At 42.7% G+C, this 23,280-nt stretch overlaps 1 protein-coding gene across 4 annotated transcripts in view; it reads right to left on the bottom strand.

Annotated features, from left to right (window-relative positions):
* TOM1L1 (target of myb1 like 1 membrane trafficking protein) overlaps positions 1 to 23,280 on the bottom strand; it is a 44,243-nt gene that overhangs the window by 7,287 nt on the left and 13,676 nt on the right. For all 4 annotated transcript variants that reach the window (XR_009449174.1, XM_059669540.1, XM_059669539.1 and 1 more), the window contains 5 exons: positions 22,632 to 22,748; positions 7,583 to 7,716; positions 5,958 to 6,015; positions 4,986 to 5,103; positions 3,590 to 3,686 (listed from right to left, as the gene is read on the bottom strand). Coding sequence is in view for 3 of the 4 variants with exons in the window: in XM_059669540.1 (XP_059525523.1) it covers positions 3,590 to 3,686; positions 4,986 to 5,103; positions 5,958 to 6,015; positions 7,583 to 7,716; positions 22,632 to 22,748 (524 nt within the window). In the remaining variant the exon portion in view is untranslated. The remainder of the gene's footprint in view (positions 1 to 3,589; positions 3,687 to 4,985; positions 5,104 to 5,957; positions 6,016 to 7,582; positions 7,717 to 22,631; positions 22,749 to 23,280) is intronic.

The raw sequence follows: 23,280 nt of genomic DNA, 5'->3' as shown, positions 1-23,280 counted from the left end.
AATGCTTCAACAAGAAACTGCACTCTTGAAAAAAAAAAAAAAAAAGAAACATAGAAACCTCAGCAAAGAAACACAAGATATGAGGAGTCGAATGGTAATTTTAGAATTGAAAAATACAGTAACTGAAATTTAACAATAACTATGGAACGAGCTCAACAACATATAGGGATGACAGAGGAAATAATCAGTGAACTTGAACATAGATCTATAGAAATTATCCAATCTAAAAAACAGGAAAAAAAATAAAAGTGAGAAAAGCAATGAACAGACCCTAGGGATCTATGAGACAATGACAACAGATCTATGATTGGTGTCAACAAGAGTCCCAGGACAGCAGAAAATGTGTAATGTTGAAAAAACATTTTAAGTATTTCAAATAATAAGGGCTGAAGACTTCACAATTTTGTTGATAGACATAAACTCACAGATTCAAGAAGTTCAGTAGATGCCCTAACCGGTTTGGCTCAGTGGATAGAGTGTCGGCCTGCAGACTGAAGGGTCCCGGGTTCGATTCCGGTCAAGGGCATGTACCTTGGTTGTGGGCACATCCCCAGTGGGAGGTGTGCAGGAGGCAGCTGATAGATGTTTCTCTCTCATCGATGTTTCTCTCTCTCTATCCCTCTCCCTTCCGCTCTGTGGAAAATCAATAAAATATATTTTTTTTAAAAAAGAAGTTCAGTAGAGTCAGTGAATGATGGCTCCCCAAAAACATATGACCTTGTCCTAATTCCTGGAACCTAAGAATGTTATCTTATTTGGAAAAAGGGTCTTTGCAGATGTATTTAAGTTAAAGATTTTGAGATGACAATATCATCCTGTGTTATTCAAATGGGTCTTGAATCCAATGACAAGTGAGCTTAAAAGAGACAAGCAGTGGGACTTTTAGAGAAAATGGCAATGTGAAGGTGGAGGCAGAAAATGGAGTGATGTAGCGACATGCCAAAGAATGCAGCCCCGTGGGGGGTGTGGTCCTGAGTCTTAGACTTTCAGCCTCCAGAGCTATGAGAAAATAAGTTCCTGTGGTTTTAAACCACCAAGTTTGTGGTCATTTTTTTTTAATGGTAGCCACAGGAAACTAATACACTCAGCAAATCCAAAACAGCAGAAACTAAAATCCAGGCCCAGACACATCATAATCAAAGTGTTCAAAATTAGAAAAAAAGAATTCTTGAAAGCATAGTCAGAGAAAACACAGTATCTATAGAGCACAACAATTTGAATGAATGTAGGTTTCTCATTAGAAATCATTTAGGCCACAAGACAGAAGAACAATGTTTAAAAACTGCTGGGAGAAAAATGAACTGTTAACCCAGAATTCTATATCCAGTGAAAATATCCTTCAGGAACAAATATGCAATAAGACATACTCAAGTGAAGTAACATTAAGATTTTTGCTTCTGATAAACCTGCTCTAAAAGAATGGCTAAAGGAAATTCTACAGAGAGAAGGGAAATTATCCTGGGAAAAAATAAAGGAGCAACAGAGATTGTAAATATTGCATAAATATAATAGACTATTTGTCTCTTCTTGAGTTTTTTGAAATATACAGGGTGTCCCTAAAAAATGTATACACACTAACAGCTGACAGTTCATTTGATGTTTCTTTCTTTTCAGATTTAACCCATTGGAGTTAATAATGATTCAAAGTGTGTATACATTTTTTTGGGACACCCTGTATTTGTGGGTTGCAAGCAAAATTATAATATTGTCTAGTGATAGTTTTTATCTCCAATGATACATATGTAATATCTATGATAACTATAATTTAAATGGGGGAATCTATATGGTGATAAGGCTTCCACATTTCACTTCAAATGGCCAAATACTGTTTCTAAGTAGACTTAAAAGTTATGTAGATTGCAATCCCTAGAGTAATCAGTTCCTGCCCCCATATAGAAACTATACAAAGATACAGTCAAAATCACAATAGGTAAAGTGGAATGCTGAAAAACATATTCAAATAATTCAAAGTATGCACGAAACAGGGGGGGGATAAAGGAACACAGAGAAAACATTACACAAACATAGATCTTATTCCAAACATATAATTACATTGAATGGAAATGGTCTAACCATACCAATTAAAGACAGGGATTACGAGAATACATGAAAATGCATGACACAACTATTTGCTATCTACAATAAACTCACTTCAAATATTTGGGTATAGTTAAAAGAACAAAGATGGAACAAGATATACGATGCAAGCAAACACCAATTGAGAGAAAGCTAGAGTTGCCGTATTAATACCAAAGTAGACATCAGGGCAAAGAAAATTACAAGGGACAAAGGGGGACATTACATAATGATAAAAGGGTCAATTCACCAAGAAAATATAACAATCCTAAATGCATATGCCCTTAATAACAGAGCTTCAAAATACATGAAGCAAACACCAATTTTATACAATCTTTTCAAGAACTGCGACATAAGGGAGTTATTTTGGTGATGGTTACCTGAATCTATATATATATGTTAAAAATCCTAGAACTGTACATTAAAAAGGGTTGGGTATCAATTTTATCATAAGGAAATTTTAAAAAAAAATTAAAGCTCAGAAATAAAAAAGAGAGCAGGCGCTCAAATCAGACCCTTTTGAATCCCATGTATGCACTAGTTGGGTAACCTTATTTTCTTCATTTGTAACATGAGAGTGTGGGGTACCTACCTCAGGCATTTTGGGAGCACTTCTAAGAAATTAATAGGCATTTCTTATTCTTCTTAGCCTGTTGCCTGATGGTAGTGGCTATAAATACGACCTATGACTTTATCCCTTCATCACTGTTTTTTATCCTTTCTGTTATGAATAATTTCAGCACTCATGTGTTCTGTGATAAACACATTATACTGCAAACACAGGGGGGTGGAAAATCTCAAGATCGTAAGACATTAGGATGGTTTGTTTTGCCTCTGCTGCTGAATCAGAATTCAGGTGGCCAGAGCCACCCAAGTGATCTTCATGCATAAGAAGACACATGAGATCACAGAGTACAATGAGCAGCTATTAGCTAGAACTACTACTCAATAGCTATATGAACTGGGACAAGTTCTATTACCTAAGTTTCAGCCTTTCCTCCCATAAAATGACAATAATGGTAACAGCATTGACCCAAGAACTTTTGCAAGGATTAAATGAAATGAACAAAACAGCTTAGCAAAGCGCCTGGCACATAGCAAGTCCTTAGTTACTGGTGTGGCCATTACTCTTCACGATTGTGAACCTCATTTCCCTTCTCCTTTCTTTATCATTGTATTTCCTCTACTTCCTGTTACTACGTTAAAACGAACAGATACAGAGACAACTCATTGAAGGCTTATTACCTACCAAGTGCTATATTAGGAGGTAACATACAGCATCTCACAGGATCTTTGTAAGATCCTAGGAAGTATTCTTTGAAGAAACGGAAGGCTCACGCTGGGTAAGTATCTTATCCAAAGTCACAGAGCTAGTAGGAAGCAGCATGCTGAGGTCCTGACTCAGGTCTGTCTGATTCCCAAGTCTCTGGTTTTCCTACTGTGTCGTGCTTTCTGGAATATGAGGAGTCAGAAAGAGGAGGTGTTGGTTCTGGAGTATGACGGACATACTTACATGGCTGTGTCTGTGTTTTCCAAGGCTAGCAGATCCATTTGTGGGTGAGGACTGGGCTGCAAGCTGTTCATTATCACAGGAGTTGGAGAGCTGAAACCTAGGACACAAAATGGACTTGTTGTTTGGCTTGAAACATTTTGTCAGTAACTTTTCTGTTGGCTTTTCCATGGGGGGGGGGGGGGGGGTAAGAGGAGAGAGAGAGATTTCTGTCACCATAAAATTATGGAATTTCCTCAAACAGAAATTAAAGAGCCTTGTTTAGAGTAACTGGGAAGAGAGAAATTCCCTGCCACAAGGAGAGGTTGTTGAGAAGGTGACAAATGTTATTGTGCTGGGTTTTTCTCAAATCCCAAGCTGATCAGGAATGAAGGAGATTTGGCATGTTTTGTTCTGCCAACTTCCAAAGGAAAAATCTATTGTATATACAGAGCTCTACCCTGACCTCCCCAAATTCTTAACTTCCCATCTTAAGTGAGACACCCCAAAGAGAATAACTATCTTCCCTTTGCCCCTGGAAAATGCTTGATAAAAATGTAAGAAAACTCTTTAATGAAATACACTCCGCACATCCCACTGGTCTACTAAGCAAGCAGCCAACATTTCAGAAATGAAGGAAGTTACAGGAAAACCACAAATTCAGTGATACCAAATATTCTGGAAAAGCCTCCTTATATAGAAAAACAAACTGATTTCAGTTTGGCAAAAGCTACTGGACATCAGCATTTCTCATTATCCTTATTTTGTAATTTACCCAGATTTTTTGATAGAATAGTAGGACGTAACAAATTAGATAAGATAGGTAACCCCAAGCCAACATTTCATTTTATAAACATTATTCCTTTACCTTCACAGAAACCCATTAAAATAAGCATTGTTCTGACCTGATAAGATAGGAAAGTCTCAGAGGTTAGGTGACTAAGAGGTGGCAGAACTGGGATTTCAACTTGGACTCTCCTCTGACTCAAAAGGCAGTGTTTCCTCCTCTACCTTTCGCCACCATATGGACAAGGCCTCACAATTCCTGAATTTCTCTACATCAAATACTCCCTTATCTGATGCTGTAAGTATGGCAGAGAAACCCAATAGTGTGTGGGTTCAGAGGAGACTTAAATACGGGCCATGGAACTGAACAACCTTTACAAAGTAGGCCATGGGAATTCCAGGAGATTCTAAGCCAGTGGGATGAGTTTCAAGGACCTCTTCCCCCAGTCACATCCCTTTCCCGTGCTGGGCATGACCCAACGAACATTGGCCAAGAAATAATTACATCTCCTGACATAGTCCTGCTATTCAGACTGATGCCAGTCCTTCTCTGGTTGCATTTAATCATGAAACCAAGGAGATCCGTTTCACCTTAAGCTCTTCTGCTGGCCTAAACACCCACATGCTTGCTTACTTAAGTGTGAAAGCTGAGCATTCATGGCATTGACCTCCTCCAGAGTAGCCCTATGATTCGGAGTGCTGGGACTTAGGTCAAGAAGATCACAGGATGGGGCAGAAGGTTCCGTTGCAGCCTGAAAACAAAGCAAACACAAACATAATTTGGAAAAACTTTGGCAGGTCGTTTATCACTTAGGTTTTCTCCCTGGAAGCTTTCCTTTGGAAAAAAGAAGATCCTATTTGGATGCATCTTGAGGGAGAATTCTCCATTTCAGAGACAACATGAGTACTAATTACATCTCACCCTCTACATGAGTTCCTGCTTAATTAGAGCATCCTATATAATAAAAGGGTAATATGCAAGCTGACCCTAACAGCAGAACGAATGGGAATGACTGGTCACTATGACACACACTGACCATCAGGGGGCAGACGCTCAATGAAGGAGCTTCCCCCTGGTGGTCAGTGCGCTCCCACAGGGGGAGCTCTGCTCAGCCACAAGCCAGGCTGACAGCTGCCAGCACAGCAGTGGTGGGGGGAGCCTCTCCCGCCTCCTCAGCAGCGCTAAGGATGTCTGACTGCAGCTTAGGCCTGCTCCCCGCTGGCAAGTGGACATCCCCCGATGGCTCCCGGGCTGCCAGAGGGATGTCTGATTGCCAGCTTAGGCCCAATACCCCAGGGAGCAGGCAGGTGGTCATTCCCCAAGGGGTCCCAGACTGTGAGAGGGCACAAGCCGGGCTGAGGAACTCCCTCCCCCACCGAGTGCACAAATTTTTGTGCACCGGGCCTCTAGTCTTTTAATGACTTCTTATTAATAACTTGATGACATCAAGTTATTGAGGCAAGTACTCTAACCACCAAAACCACCCCAATTATTAAGGAATGAGTCTCCTCTTTTTTAAGAGTTATTTTAACATAAGCCTTGCTCCATACTATACAATTTGTAAACTATTCAATTATGTATTTTACAACATTTCTATTCACTTACATTGGTGTCTTCTCTCTGATTATTTTGCTCCAAAATCCTTTGTTGGTTTCGCGTAAACCTGTTTGAATTAGCAACATGGAAATATTGAAAAGAAAATGGATAAGAAAATGCTACAATATGGGAAGGGAAGAAGGGGGAATATCTTATGTGGAGAAAATGGGAATATGCAAATTCAGATTATTAATATGCAAATATTTAGGAACAAAGACAACAAGCTTCATCACCACTCAATTCCCAGTAAAGTACATTAATCACTTTTTTTCAGTTTATAGAGGTAATGAATGATGCCTTTTGAGAAAACAGCAAGAATATGGAAAAGTATTAAAAATAATAAAATTCCATGCCTAGAAATGGTCCCTAATCATTTCTATCACCTAGAAACTGTCCTTAACTTTACAATGTATTTCCTCCCATAGGTTTTTCTGGAGGCTAATCTATTTCAAACTTAATAGAAATTATAGTTTACATATTTCTGTATCTTAATTTAATTACTTTGCAAGGATTTTTCCAGTTATTCAGAAGTTTAATTTTTAGTGGTTGCATATTTTACCTTATGAACGTACCACATATTTAACTTGTCTTATTATTCCCAAATACTTACGGTGTTTCCAATTTTGCCATTATAATTTTCCATTGAAGATTTAAATACATTTATTGTATTTTCACTATCTTCATTTTTATAAGACATTTGATACCTACTAACAATATTGAGCTTTTATAATGTTTTAAAATTTTATACTGCTCATGCATTGGGGGTAAAGGTGGAATAGTTAAACAAACAACAAAGTAATGGCTTTGAAAAAATAGTAAAAGTTGAAGGTAGAAGCACAAGGTTCAAGTGCCAGCATTATTATCAAATAGCCATATGACCATGGATATGACTTCCTGATCCTTATTTCAACCACTTCATCAGAAAGTTTTTCTCAGGGCCAAGATGTCAGTAGATAATACAGGTGGATGAATGTGGAAATGCTTTGCAAGCTAAGAGAGGCTTTAGAAACATGGAATTAATTCTATGACACATCAACTCTGTGAACCTAAACACTTTAAAGTTGAAAAGTTTCCAGTTCATTGAACCATGCACTTGGTTTTAAGGGTTTTTCCCTTTCTAAAACACGTGATTTTTCTCCCGTCGACTTCTGCCATTGGCTTCTTATAGGCTAGTGTGTGCTGAGTATGAACACCCTTCACAGGTCCAGCCTTGAGCAACTAAGTTCCATTTCCTTATTTGCACAACTATTTTTATACGTTCACATAAAAAATTTCCTCATTGGCTGCTCTGGTTTTTCACAGACTATTTTCTCCACATAAGATATTCCCCCCTTCCCTTCCCTTCCCATATTCTTCTCTATCTCAAACTCAAGGTCAACTTCACATTCCCTGAGACTTTGTTTATAGCACTCATCTATTCGAGAGCCCAGCACTGCTCATTCTCGCAGGCCATATCACAGGCTCCCAGAAGGCCAGGACCAAGATCCCTATCTTGGGAGGAAGGCGGCCTTGTTCTGAACCTGTTCTTGATCTTCCTGAGTGTTCACCTGGTAGGCCCTCTAATAAGAACGCTGAGTAACTGGTGGTGAAACCAGACTTGGAGGAGGGTTGAAGAGACTGCACCATCTGCTCACCTCTCATAGCCAAGGATGGCATTATTCAGATCCTCATTCACTTGGATGAGCTCAATAGTTACGTCTTCATTCTCCACCACCACGAGCAGGTCCATGATTCGCTCCTGCATCTCCCGACCCGTCTTGTAAAGTTTCTGTCAAAGAGAGGAGAGAGCTTTCTTCTTCCATGCTTAGGGATGTTCTATAAAGACAACTGACTCACCAATCCGTATACACCTGTGACCAACTCCCTCCACCTCGAGTCACCGATGGGAGATTACCAAATATTTAATTATGGATAGCTCATCCTTCCTGTGAGAACACAGTGAGTTATAAGTGATTATGTTTTCCTCTAAAAATCAAAACAGGTGTCATGAGGACAAATTGGTGCACTGCATGGAACACAGGACTTGAAATTAGAAGCAGAATATGGGACTTCTAGATGGACTGCTTGTTAGCTGTACTGTTGGTGGGGACATCACTTGTTTTTTAAATCTCGATTTTCTCATTTGATAAATGAAAACTATACTACTTGCCACGTCTGTTTCAAGAGCTGACATTTAAATAAAATGAGGAGGATGAGGGAGGTAGGGGAGAGTAAAAGGGGGATAAATGGTGATGGATGGAGACTCGACTTGGAGTGATGAACACACAATATAGTGCACAGATGATGTGTTGTAGAATTGTGCACTTGAAACCTGTATAATTTTGTTAGCCAGAGTCATCCCAATAAATTCAATAAAAAGGAAAGAAATAAAATAAAATGAGATGTGCATGGTGAGGAATTCTGTAGCCACAAAGCACAACATACAACAGAAAATATGTCATTCTTAGAGATAGTGATAGAAAGTAGTCCAACATTTACAGCAATGTGATTTTCCCATTATTGTTTTACTTAAATAAACATTTAAAACTTACAGCTACAGGAACACATTCCAAGATAAACGGAACCAGAATTTTAAAAGGAGTGCTGGATAATATCTTTATTCGAATGACCTAGAATCCCAGCAGTGAGCCAGGGCTCTACTCCCCAAACCAGCTGTTGCCCGAGAGCCTCAGAAGCATCCACAGCTGGGGCTGAGGGTCTGGGAATCTACCCTTTTTTTTTTAAAGAAGCATCAAAAGTGTTTCTTATACACACTGACATTTGCAAACTACTGCCTTACAACTGACCTCCTCCTAGGCAAACCTCCAAGTAAGCTTGAGGAGTATAACACTGACAGTGATATTTCTTCAAATCCACCTTGGCTGGAATTTGCCCACATAATAGTCTACTAATATCACGCAAAAACACAGGAATGTTTTCCCCTTTCAAAATGAAAGCAGCGGGGCTTGCTAAGTCATTGCACTGTTACATTATCTGATATTTTTCCCCTCAAGAAAGACCCGCCGAAAAACTGATGCTTCACGAAACCATTTAGAGTCTCAAACAATCTATTACAAGGCTGACAGGAAATCTCTAAATAAATAAATCAAACCATTACCAGCTGCCATTTAGACTCCGAGGGAAAAGCCACTACTCTACACAAAATCATAACAAAAATATGTGCAAGATAAAGGGAAGTGAAAAGTAGGGGTGAAAAGCGAGACAGACAGATCGATGCCAGATTCTGGGTTTTACACCTGCAATGTGCAGGCAGAAAACGGTCCTATTTGCTAAATAAAGGCTTGGCCACTCTCAGTTGTGCTAACCAACCTTTTTCTTACAGGTCCAGGTATTACAATATTTTCTGCTCTGTGGGCCCTCTGTTCTCTGTCAAAAGGACCCCGCTCAGCATTATACCCTGAAAGCACCCATAGACTCAATGTAAAACAAGCCAGCTGAGTTGGGCTCACTTATGGCCACTGGTATGAGCGAGAAGAGTCTTTAGACTCAGTAGACCAAATGCCTCTCACATACACAGACCTCACATGGAATTTAGTTACATTTTAGTTTCAGTTTTTTTTGTGTTTTTTAAATCTATAAGACAAAGACAACCAACTATCTCTTAGGGTTGTTGTAAGAATAGGAAATAATTGGACACCCCCCCCCCCCCCCCCCAGTGTATGGCATACAGTGGAGAGTCAAGAAATGCATTATGGTTGCATAAGGAGGGATCACTAGAAGCTTACCTAGATAACTAGTACCCTCCTGTTATCTTCACACCACTACCAGGACCCAATATTATGCAAAGGCAAGAACTCAGAACAGCATTTAGTACAATCCCCTGATGAATGAGGACTGTTCCTTTGTTTCTGTGTTTGGGAGTGCACAGAAATTGCCGGGAGCCGGTCCATGCTTGCTGTTTCAAGGGACCTGGCATATATAGCATACGGTTCTTAATATGTTTGCTCACCTTCTTGGCGCTGTGTTTTTAACCAAGGTCACCTCTCCAAGAAAGGTTGAATCCCCAGGTAGGGATTTTCCCCTGAAGTTAGGGAGGGGATGAAACTCCTTAACTAAGTGCCAGGCGGGTAGTTAATCAATTTAACTACAAACAATCATGCTTAAGCTACATAATCTTTACTCCCTGGAATGGAGATAAGAAACACCCTAACCTTTGTAATAGAAATTGACAGGATTAAAATCAACTGGTATAAATACGGATGTAACAAGACAATAAACAGCAGAGCCTCTCTGGAGATCAAGACCAGAACTTGGCTGGAGATCCTGGCTAGGCTGCTGATCAACTGAACGCTGTCTCCGTGTCCTTCCTTCTTCGCCGACTCCGTCCACACCTTTGGGGACCCCTGGACCTGCTGGGGCTGGACCCCGGCATATGGCGCCCGAACAGGGACCCCTAGGTAAGCGCCCTGCACTCGGGACGGATAGGACTCCACCATAGGAAAAGGGTGGATAGTCTTCGCCTACTCCGTCCACACCTTTGGGAACCCCTGGAACAGGATTCCCTTAGGTAAGCCGCCCCATTGAGAACCTCCACACTCGGGATGGATAGGACTCCACCATAGGAAGAGGGTGGATAGTCTTCGCCGACTCCGTCCACACCTTTGGGAACCCCTGGAACAGGATTCCCTTAGGTAAGCCCCCCCCATTGAGAACCCCACACTCGGGACGGATAGGACTCCACCAGGGTGCTACAGACCCCCCTATAGAGGATAAGTAGGGTAAGAAGGTGGATAGTACAGAACTTAGATTGAGAAGATGTGCCATACTGAGTCCAAAGAAAGAAGACTCTGTATTGATTCTTAGATTGAGAAGATGTGCCATACTGAGTCCAAAGAAAGAAGACTCTGTATTGATCTTTAGATTAAGAAGATGTGCCATACTGAGTCTAAAGAAAAAAGACTCCGTATTGATCTTTTAACATATATGCTTGTTAGCAGAGGAATTAAGGTTACTCCCAGTCAGACAGAACATTTTATACAAGAAATATGTCCATGCTTTTCTGAGGAAGGAAAGGTAAATGTAATGGCATGGGAGAAGGTAGGCCCAAGGAGCCTTATCCTTAACCCCACTGCAGCCTTTCTACCCTGGGAAAGTGCAGGATTGGCAAGCTCTCCCTGGGATGATAGATCAGGACTCAGGTAATAGCGGAAAGCGCCAATCCTACTCTTAAAATGGATATAAGAGAACATTTGGGGTTTTTCTTTTTAATGCCTGCTTTTAAAAAATAAAAAAGGGGGAATTTGCCGGGAGCTGGTCCATGCTTGCTGTTTCAAGGGACCTGGCATATATAGCATACGGTTCTTAATATGTTTGCTCACCTTCTTGGCGCTGTGTTTTTAACCAAGGTCACCTCTCCAAGAAAGGTTGAATCCCCAGGTAGGGATTTTCCCCTGAAGTTAGGGAGGGGATGAAACTCCTTAACTAAGTGCCAGGCGGGTAGTTAATCAATTTAACTACAAACAATCATGCTTAAGCTACATAATCTTTACTCCCTGGAATGGAGATAAGAAACACCCTAACCTTTGTAATAGAAATTGACAGGATTAAAATCAACTGGTATAAATACGGATGTAACAAGACAATAAACAGCAGAGCCTCTCTGGAGATCAAGACCAGAACTTGGCTGGAGATCCTGGCTAGGCTGCTGATCAACTGAACGCTGTCTCCGTGTCCTTCCTTCTTCGCCGACTCCGTCCACACCTTTGGGGACCCCTGGACCTGCTGGGGCTGGACCCCGGCAAGAAATTATTCTCCTTGCTCACTGGCAGCCTTGCTAGAGCAATGTCAAGATCAAGGGACTCCAGTGGCTGTTAGAGGCCTGGGACCAAAAAAAAATGTAGAAATTAATCTGAAATGAATTTGCAACCAACATCAATAGCCCCCATCACGTGAAGATCCTCCCTTTGCCCTCTGGACACAGACAGAAAGGAAACATGAAAGGAACACCACATCTCTCAGCAGGTTTGCAAAGCAGAGTTCGCCAAACCTCTTCAGAAGCCAGCCCACTCTGATCTTTGCCATTGATGTCTGTCTCCGAGGAGGGCCAAGCCACCTGGAAACGGTGTAGATCAAGCACCAGGGACCACAAGGACGGGGCAGACAGCAGGCACCTGCAGGACTGTGGATGTGGGAAGCCAGGGGGCGTGAGCCAAAAAACACAGAGTAACAGCTGCTGCTGCATATGTCCAGCACGGAGCCCCTGGGATTGCCCCCCCTTTAGACCATATCAAAGTGAAGGCAAGGCTTCTAAGTTAAAGTGAACTGGACAATCAATTCCAAAGTCTTTGGAGCAAAACAAGGAACTCATTAAAGGCTTCCTCTTCTGGCATCCAGAGGGCTGCTACTCCCCCAGAGCTCCCTCTGCACTTTCAACTCCGACTCTAATTGTCCCACATGCACCAACCTGGACAACTCAATACAAAAGGGAAAGAAAGGCGTCCGAACATCTCCCCTGAAAAAGTTAATACAGGAAGAAGCGTTTACTTGAAAGCCTTCTCTAGAAATAATATCTGCATGGCAAGACTCCTATTATCAGCCCATACCATATTTCCTCTCTCCAGGGCACCGCACCCAGGCTGCCAGAGACCCAAAGAACGTCTCTATCTGCTCAAAATAAAAACTACCCCCCACCCTAAAACCGAACATCTCTCAGCCTAACTTGTTCCTGCAGTCTCTTCTGCCTTCTACAAGCCCAGCTGAGTGAATGACTAATTGTCAAGATAATCCTCAAGAAGATCAGCTCATTAGAGCCCTTCCAACTCTGTCCCAACTTCAAAAATTGTCAACATTTGGGTTACAGAAAACATTTGTTTTCATTAACTCCTTAGCCAACTCCACCCCAGGTCTTCACCTGTCTATTGTCTGTGTCCATGGGCTATACCAGTGGTCAGCAAACTCATCAGACAACAGAGCCAAATATCAACAGTACAACGATTGAAATTTCTTTTGAGAGCCAAATTTTTTTAACTTAAACTATATAGGTAGGTACATTGTTATTAACTTAATTAGGGTACTCCTAAGGCTTAGGAAGAGTCACACTCAAGGGACCAAAGAGCCGCAGTTTGCCAACCACGGGGCTATACAATAGCCTATAAAATAAAAGGCTAATATGCAAATTGACCAAATGGTGGAATGACTGGTCGCTATGATGCGCACTGACCACCAAGGGGCAGAGCTCAATGCAGGAGCTGCCCCCTGGTGGTCAGTGCACTCCCACAGGAGGAGCACAGCTCAGCCAGAAGCTGGGCTCATAGCTGGCAAGCGCAGTGGTGGTGGCAGGAGCCTTTCCCACCTCCCCGGCAGCACTAAGGATATCCAACTGCCGGCTTAAGCCCACTGGCCTAAGCTGTCAGTCAGACATCCCCTGAGGGCTTCCGGACTGAGAGAGGGCACAGGCTGGGCTGAGGGATTTCCTGCACCAGGCTTCTAGTATGCTTATAAATTATTTGGTTATTCTCTTCCTGCCCCCTCCACTCTTAATACCTTACTAGTTTCTGAGTGGTAAAGACAGTAAGAGTGATCAGGGGAGGATGACTTTTTTTAAATTTTCCTCCAGGATTTCTTCTCAACTGCTTACAAATTACTCTTACAGAATCAAATTTTACATTCACATGATTTGAAACATCTCTAATAAGCTAGAGTGAGGCTTTCTCTGGTCGTACTTTGAAAATCTGAGCTCACTTTATTCTGCAGAAGATGAAAACATTCTGTTCTTTCATTCTCCTACTGGGGCTAGGCAAAAACAAGAAAGACTGAAATGGGAGGTAACAGGAAAAGTAAGCTATTCAAGGTCAGAGTAAATTGGTCCAAAGCCAAGTGCACAAGGCCAAGAAAGCAAATGCAAGAACACATGCAGTAATGTTCCATTCTTGTGACCAGAACAGACACTCTTCAACTCATCAGAATCTTTGTATTCCTCTCTGGGAAACTAAAAGCAATCCCAGTCCTCCCCCACCCCTACCCCCACCCCATAATGAAGTTCATAGTCTACCAGCAACATACTAGTAGTTTTGGGGAAAGATGTTTATTATGCAAAATAGTTTTACTGCCTAAGAGTCTAACAAAGAGTAGGAGTCCCATTAATTAGCAGAGCTTCAGGATTGAACTGTTCCCCATGGATTTGAGAACAGATAGAAGATTCCCAGTAAGTACACTGGATCTGGGATGGAAAGAAACAAGATGGAATGGGTTCCAAATGAACAGAACAGCTGCTAGAAGGTAAGCACCGACAGACAAAACAGGAAGCAATTCCAAGTGTAGAGGTTGGGTGTAATGTGAACAAATTGCAGTAAGACCTTCCTGATAACAAAATACCTAAAAAAGTTGGATATGATATAAAAATGTTTTAACATGCATGTCTGAACTTTCAAGACAGTATGAGAAATCTTCAAAGGCTGGAAATAGGATCCAAAGATATGAGAGCCAATAAAGGCATAAGGGCTCAAAAGGCACCCATCTCTAATAATCAAGGTCAATTTCTAATAAACTTGGGAAGCAGGAGACAAAGCCTGAACAAGAAAGGAAGCTGGATCAAAGACCCCACATGCAGTTTAGATACCTAAATGGTCCCTTCCTGAAATAAGAAATTATATATATCTCTCTCTATATATATATCTATATATATATCTGCTTCCAGTTCCTGACACGGAGCTCCTAATTCCCGAGTGACAGGTTCATCTTCTGTTCTAATGCGGGGATTCTTGGTGGGCTCCTACACAGCTTTGGGATGGGGGCTGGTCCCCAGAAAGACCAAACCGTGATTAGAAGCTTGTAACTTTCAGCCCCACTCTCCATCCTCTGGGAAGGGGAGAGAGGATGGAGATTAGAGCTAATAATTGATCATGTCTCCATGATGAAACTTGTGGGGAAGAAATTTTCCTCCGCCTTCCTAAGGCTCTTCCAGCTGTTCTGACAATGAAATCTTCATGAGACAAATTAACAAGAGAAAATAACCAAATTTAGTTACATACATATGCATAGGAATGCCACATACTGTACTAGTACATTAGGAAGTCAGGGACAGAAAGTTAAAATGAGAAGTATACAGTATATATAGTATGTGGGCTTTAGCAGAAGTGATGCTATTTTGGGCTAATAATTAGATCAACATGAGACAGATTAAGAAGAGAAAGAAACAAATTTAATTACATTTGTCTGGGAGCCCCGCCTATATGAAAGGTTCAGTGACAGAAAGTTGAAATGAGGTGTATCTGGCATTTAGTGCTAAGGATGACGTAAGGCACTTTGGGGCATCAGAGGAAAGGGCATCCCAGGAGGATCAGAAGGGCAGATACTCAGTCATTAGATGTTTGCCCTGCCCTCTACATAGGTCATAGAACATTATCTCCAGTAATGGCTTATTATGGGCAAGGCCCCTCATTTAAATTTTTTTAAGGGAGAGGTAGAAATTTCTCATGAGCCTACAGGGTCTTGATTGGCCCTCAGTTTAAAATAATGCACATGCCAAACTGGCACACGTGGGGGAGGCCTGTTCTGAACCCTTAAACCTCCATAAAATGCATAAACTATGGGGTCCTCTGGGTTGGTGAATGCATCCAAATGCTAGGAGGGTGGCGTACCCCAACCCCACAGGGACAGACGCTCTCGTCTTCAGAACCCTTCTGGGTTTCTTCATTCGCATCCCTTGTGATACCCTTTATAATGAACTGGCAGATAGAAATGTTTCCTTGAGTTCTGTGAGGCATTCTAGCAAATTATCAACCCCCAGGAGAAGGTCTTGGGAATCCCTGGTTTCTATTATAGCTGGTTGGTCAGACGTATGGAAGGCCTGGCCGTGCCATGGGCATCGGAAGTGGGGGCCGTCTTGTGGGTCCTGATGCTAACACCAGCTGGATAGTGTCAGAACTGATTTGTACTATAGGACACCCAGCTGGCGTAGGAGAACTGGGCCCTGTGGGTAGTGTTGGTTTAAACAGTAGAAAAAAACACAAAGGTTTCCTTTCACTCTGTAACCACAAAGGAAAAGGGTGTCTCGGCCTTGACTTTCAGGAGGAGAAGGAAAATAAGTATTTCTTCCCTGAGAATTCTAACAGCCTTATTGCATCACCATCTCTGGGGACGAGACTCCCTGCCTTCCATGCTTAAAAACCCTAGGGAATACTGGTCCTTTTTCCTCTGTCTGCTGAGGTCCCGGGTCCCCTTGAAAACTCCCAGTTCATTGAGGGACAGTCCTTGTCCCTTGTCCTTTCCAGTGTGAACAAAAATGGGGGCCTATGCCATGAACCTGACAAGCTCAGGGGGAACCCATGGCAGGCAGGCCTGCCAAGCTCAGTGACCAAAAGTAACCACACAGGAGGGTCTGATCATAAATCGCTAGCTGGGCGAGCCACAGCAGGCAGTCAACTCCCAGGCCTCCAGCTGCCGTAGCAAAGCCAGTCTTCACCGCGAGTGAGCCCTGTCCTGTTCTGATGCATCCAGGATAACACAGCTTTGCGACGTCGCAGGAATTTTCTTTTCTAGACCCTTCGCTGGCACAACTGCAGGCCCCAGAGCACAAGATCACCACAGCCGGATGCCGGGGTCCTGCCCCAGCGGGTCCAGGGGTTCCCCAAAGGTGTGGACGGAGTCGGCGAAGAAGGAATGACACGGAGACAGTGTTCAGTTGATCAGCAGCCTAGCCAGGATCTCTAGCCAGGATCTCCAGCCAAGTTCTGGTCTGGATCTCCAGAGAGGTTCTGCTTAGGATCTCCAGCCAGGTTCTGTCCAGGTTCTCCAGGCAGGTCCAGTCACCAGGTTCTAGTCAGGCTCTCCTGCCAATGTCCGCAGTCAGGTTCAGTCCAGGATCCCCTGCCATGCTCTCTCGCCAGGCTCCGCCTCCAGGCTCCGAGGCCAGTCCCTGTCCAGGATCCTCCGGCATGCTGTCTCCAGCGAAGTTCTTCTGTCTCCAGGCTCCATGTAGGTTCTGTCTTCTTGATTCTGTTCTGAGTTCTGAGTGTTTCTGTCTTGTTACAACTGTATTTATACCAGTTGATTCAATCCTATCAATCTCTATTACAAAGGTTAGGGCGTTTCTTATCTCCATTCCAGGGAGAAAAGATTATGTAGTTTAAGCATGATTGTTCGTAGTTAAAGGGATTAACTACCCGCCTGGCACTTAGTTGAGGGGTTTTATTCCCTCCCTAACTTCAGGGGAAAATCCCCACCTGGGGATTCAACCTTTCTCGGAGAGGTGACCTTGGTTAAAACACAGCACCAAGAAGGTGAGCAAACATATTAAGAACCGTATGCCATATATGCCAGGTCCCTTGAAACAGCAAGGATGGACCGGCTCCCGGCAAATTCCCCCTTTTTTATTTTTTAAAAGCAAGCATTAAAAAGAAAAACCTGAAACGCTCTCTTGTATCCATTTTAAGAGTAGGATTGGCGCTTTCTGCTATTACCTGAGTCCTGATCTATCACCCCAGGGAGAGCTTGCCAATCCTGCACTTTCCCGGGGTGGAAAGGCTGCAGTGGGGTTAAGGATAAGGCTCCTTGGGCCTACCTTCTCCCATGCCTCTACATTTACCTTTCCAGCACCTTTCCTTCCTCAGAAAAGCATGGACGTATTTCTTGTATAAAATGTTCTGTCTGACTGGGAGTAACCTTAATTCCTCTGCTAACAAGCATATATGTTAAAAGATCAATACGGAGTCTTTTTTCTTTAGACTCAGTATGGCACATCTTCTTAATCTAAAGATCAATACAGAGTCTTCTTTCTTTGGACTCAGTATGGCACATCTTCTCAAACTAAGAATCAATACAGAGTCTTCTTTCTTTGGACTCAGTATGGCACATCTTCTCAATCTAAGTTCTGTACTATCCACCTTCTTATCCTATTTATCCTCTATAGGGGGGTCTGTAGCACCCTGGTGGAGTCCTATCCGTCCCGAGTGTGGGGGTTTTCAAGGGGGGGGGGGCTTACCTAAGGGAATCCTGTTCCAGGGGTTCCCAAAGGTGTGGACGGAGTCGGCGAAGACTATCCACCCTCTTCCTGTGGTGGAGTCCTATCCGTCCCGAGTGCGGGGCGCTTACCTAGGGGTCCCTGTTCGGGCGCCAGATGCCGGGGTCCTGCCCCAGCGGGTCCAGGGGTTCCCCAAAGGTGTGGACGGAGTCGGCGAAGAAGGAATGACACGGAGACAGTGTTCAGTTGATCAGCAGCCTAGCCAGGATCTCTAGCCAGGATCTCCAGCCAAGTTCTGGTCTGGATCTCCAGAGAGGTTCTGCTTAGGATCTCCAGCCAGGTTCTGTCCAGGTTCTCCAGGCAGGTCCAGTCACCAGGTTCTAGTCAGGCTCTCCTGCCAATGTCCGCAGTCAGGTTCAGTCCAGGATCCCCTGCCATGCTCTCTCGCCAGGCTCCGCCTCTAGGCTCCGAGGCCAGTCCCTGTCCAGGATCCTCCGGCATGCTGTCTCCAGCGAAGTTCTTCTGTCTCCAGGCTCCATGTAGGTTCTGTCTTCTTGATTCTGTTCTGAGTTCTGAGTGTTTCTGTCTTGTTACAACTGTATTTATACCAGTTGATTCAATCCTATCAATCTCTATTACAAAGGTTAGGGCGTTTCTTATCTCCATTCCAGGGAGAAAAGATTATGTAGTTTAAGCATGATTGTTCGTAGTTAAAGGGATTAACTACCCGCCTGGCACTTAGTTGAGGGGTTTTATTCCCTCCCTAACTTCAGGGGAAAATCCCCACCTGGGGATTCAACCTTTCTCGGAGAGGTGACCTTGGTTAAAACACAGCACCAAGAAGGTGAGCAAACATATTAAGAACCGTATGCCATATATGCCAGGTCCCTTGAAACAGCAAGGATGGACCGGCTCCCGGCAGCCGGAGACCACAGAACCCTTCCTTGTTATCTTGTTCCCCAAATGCCAGTTCCATATACTGTAAATGTTAATTATTAACCATCCTGTACCCACCAATGTTAAAAGGTGTGTTTCTCCATTTTTGCTTTTTATCCAATCCTACTGATTTCCCCGCTATGCTTTCTCCCACCTCGTGATGCATTTTATGTATCTTCCTGGGTGTTTTTTTTTTTTCTTTGATTCTAAATGCAGAAAAGAAAGTGGCAAACTCCATTCACAGAAGCATTTTTTCAATCTGTTGCAATTTTGCTTCTGGGCATGTCTTCAAAATGTAGTGTCAAATAAACTCTTACAAAATTTTTCTATAGGCTACACTTTCTTTGGTCAACAATAGCCATACCGGAAGTTCCTGAAGGGTCTCTTTCGCCTGGGTGAGGCTGTGGGTTCCTCCCTCAGTCTGATGCCACCTATGTTACTGGACACTGAATATTCTCCTTCTTCTGCTCTCCTGATGGTCTAGCCCAGCCGTGGGCAAACTATGGCCCGTTTGAAATGAATAAAACTAAAAAAAAAAGACCGTACCCTTTTATGTAATGATGTTTACTTTGAATTTATATTAGTTCACACAAACACTCCATCCATGCTTTTGTTCCGGCCCTCCGGTCCAGTTTAAGAACCCATTGTGGCCCTTGAGTCAAAAAGTTTGCCCACCCCTGGTCTAGGCTCTCCTGTGATCCAAGGGAATTTATTCTTAGTTTCATATTCCTTCTGCCATTTCACTGGGATTTGGGGAATAAAGAGGAGGTAAGTTTATTATCTCAGTGAGCTTTCAGAAACTGTGGTTAGCCCAGCCAGAGTGTCTCAGTGGATGGAGCATCCTCCCGTGCACCAAGAGGTTGCTGGTTCAATTCTGGTCAGGGCACATGTCCGGGTTGCGGGGTCAGTCCCCAGGAGGGGCGTGTAGAAACATGTGATGTTTCTTTCTCATCAATGTTTCTATCTCTCCCTTTCCCTTCCTCTGTCTCTCAAAATCAAGAAAAACATATTTAAAAAAACAAAAACAAAAAGAACTGTGGTTATTAACTGGTTTTGGAAAAAGAAATAGATGTCTGTTTCACAGCTCACACAGTTGACCTCTGATAGTATTATCACTTCTTCACAGATGCACTCCTACCCTCAAAATATGCCCTGGGGACGCTCAATGCCAGTGCGCCCTCACTGCCTCCCACCTCCATGTCCCAGCCAGGAGCATGCCAAAGCCTCCCACGCCCCTGGGGTTGCCCGGGGAGGCCAGGGAGCTAGCATTAAGTGGGGGTTCTAACTCCATTGATCTGAGTAGTTGGGACAGGTGTGAGAGAACCCCTGAAAACATTCTTCGTCATCTAGCTTTGCTGATTTTGTTTTTAAGATCCTTGTATCAGATAGGCCCCTTGTCCTTGATCTCCATGGATTCAACCAGTTCTTTTAGACGGAGGTATGATACTGTGATCTAAGAAGAAATATAGATTTGGTCTTCAACCCTAGTTCCTAGCAAAGAAGTTCTAAAACCCTTGGAATTTCCTGAGTGGTCAGGGTGAAGGGCATCTATTGTTATTTATAACAAGCTCCTTTCAACCCTACCAGAGTTTATGCTAACGAGGTGACTCTTGGAAGAGGGGGGCTTGCAGCCAAGGAGACCAACCCTGGGATTAGAGGCTTGGAGCTTTCACTCCATCACTGACCCCCAAGGAGGGGAGGAGGGCTGAGGATTGCTTTAAACACCAATGGCCAAATGACTGAATCAATAATGGAATATCCAAAAAAATTCTAAATAAATAAAGGGGTTCTGAGAGCTTCTGGGTCAGTGAACACATCCAGGAGCCAGGAGGGTGGTGCACCCCAATTCTATGGAGACAGGAGCTCCTGACCCTTCCAGACCTCATCCTGTGTACCTCTTCATCAGGTAGCCAAATCAAACAGAGGTGTGGGTTACCTGAGGGCCACGACTTGCAAGCAGTGTTTGATGGGGTGGGGGGGGGGGCAGTCTCATGGGCCTGAGCCCTAATTCAGGATAGTTAGTGTCAGAATTGGTTACATGAGGAGGGAAAACCTCACACGCAAGCTGTTAGAAATGTTGTGGGTAGGGAAATTGTTTTCTTTATGAGGTTACTTAGATGGCAAGAAAAAAACCCTCAAATATTTGTCAAAAGAATTTAAGAACAGCACTCCCCACACCCGATTTCTATGTGTTTTTAACAGAAAGCATAGAAAGAAAAAGAAAGCTACATATTCACTAGGCTCCATAAGCAGGTTGGTCTGATGCCAGAACCCATTCAAGTTGGATTGGCCTTGAGTAGTATTCTCAAGTTGATTTATAACCCAAGTCTCTTTACTATTCTAAGCCCAGGCATCAAAACAGCAACCAACAAATTAGCATTATCCTTGCAAAACTCAATCAAACATCTGCACCCAAAGGCTGACACACAAAAGCACTGCAGTGCACTCCAGGAGGCATAAATTATAAAACTGGATTCACATATTTAAATGGAATGTGACCATTTTTTGAAAAATATCTGCCACATACCCTTTTACTGGCATATTTAATTTTGTATTTTAGTTGACCATGCTTGTTAAACATTACGTGTCACAAAGTTTATATCTGTGAAAGCCTTCAATTGTGGATTTTTTTTTTTTAAGGATACTCCATTACAACTCTCATAACAATCTGAGAAATGAAAGGAGAGATAACAAAGAAAAATGCATTGGAATCCGAGAAAAGTAGAAATAGAATAAGGTTCTTGACTTCCCGGGGAAAGAAGATTTAGACACTGAATTTTTTTTTTCTCTAAGTGCTTCTAAAATTAATATGTAAAAAATGTTTGTTAAAATTTAGCACTGACCATTAGAACAATCATTAGAGGGGGAAAAAGTAAAGAGCATGGATTTATAGACACAGAAACAGGCCTGGGAGGGCCATCAGCAGGAACAATGAACTGCTCATGGTTTCCTCGGCCCAGATGCACTGCCCACTTTCTCCTGTAGCCTGAGTACTGCCTCCATCTAGACCAGCGGTTCTCAACCTGTGGGTCGTGACCCCTTTGGGGGTCAAATGACCCTTTCACAGGGGTCGCCTAAGACCATCGGAAAACACATAGATAATTACATATTGTTTTTGTGATTAATCACTATGCTTTAATTATGTTCAATTTGTAACAATGAAAATATATCCTGCATGTCAGATATTTACATTACGATTCATAACAGTAGCAAAATTACAGTTATGAAGTAGCAACGAGAATAATTTTATGGTTGGGGGTCACAACATGAGGAACTGTATTAAAGGGTCGCGGCATTAGGAAGGTTGAGAACCACCGATCTAGACCTTTCCAAAAACCTCACCCTTCTCCTTGCTCCCAACCCTCACCCCACTATATGGTAAACACATTTCTGTCCTGGCATCTATAATACTTTATTAAACTGTGTTTACAACACCATCATGTTCATCAGACATAAGTTCCTTGAGGGCTAGGACAGAGTCAATGTCTGAGTCTTCTACCACATTGTAGTTACTCAATGTTTGTTGAATGGCTCAATATAGAGCCAACTTTTGTGCATTTGAAACTATTAGAGACGAGTAAGAGAGTTCATATGAGCAAGGCTATGAATGAGTAAATGATGGTGAGTTATTTGTTGCAAGAAAGCCAAGAGCATGTGTAAGTTACTAGTGCATTTCTAAAAAAGCCACCCTTCCATCTTTTTTTTTTTGCTAAGTTTAGAAATCAATGGATGACGCAGGAGGATGGATTGGTAGACCATGTTAAGGCATCTTCTATCTCCAACGCTCCAAGTTTAGAGAATAATTTTAAGAGACACTTGGACTGATTGTCCCTGAAACCATATTTCACCTGCAGAAGCTCCATGTCTTCAGGGTTCTCAGAGCCTGGAATATTCTCCATCAGGATGGCGGACATCACTTTCACATTCATCTTCACCATGTCCAGCTCACTGTGCAACTTGCCAATCTGTTGAGAGCAACACAGTCACCGGTCAGTATGTGGGACCCCTTGTTTCCTTCTCTCAGGGGACCCTTGCTGGGAGGAAAAATGCTTTTGTAAAATTTAATATTGTAAAATCTGTTTCAATTAATATAGATACATTTACAATTTTGCAAATGTGTCTTCTGTCACCTATAAGGACTTAAAGATCGGTTGTAATAAATCCAAAAATATTTCCCAGGAGTGTTAAAAATGAAGGGGGAAAATCAGATTAGGGACAATATGGAGAAGGGGGAAAGTGACTATACCAGGGACCTGGACAAAATGGAAAATGTTACCCTGGGTTTCTTGGCAACTGATGGAAAAAGGGGGGGGGGGGGAAGGTGGTACAGTTCTCATGGTATTAGGGAAGGAAGAATCAAGAAATACTTTATTTTCTCTTCCTGGATTAAATTCTAAGAAAAATTAACTGTATGGATTTCTTTAAAGGGTAGTGTTATTTATTTGTGTTTATTTCTTTATTTTTAAATCCTCACCTGAGGATATTTTTCCCATTGAT

This window comes from Myotis daubentonii, chromosome 16 (genome assembly GCF_963259705.1).
Source record: "Myotis daubentonii chromosome 16, mMyoDau2.1, whole genome shotgun sequence".
In the NCBI taxonomy this organism is placed as follows: domain Eukaryota; kingdom Metazoa; phylum Chordata; class Mammalia; order Chiroptera; family Vespertilionidae; genus Myotis; species Myotis daubentonii.
The sequence above is the reverse complement of the archived record's forward strand: the minus strand, read 5'-3'. Positions and strand labels throughout refer to the sequence as shown.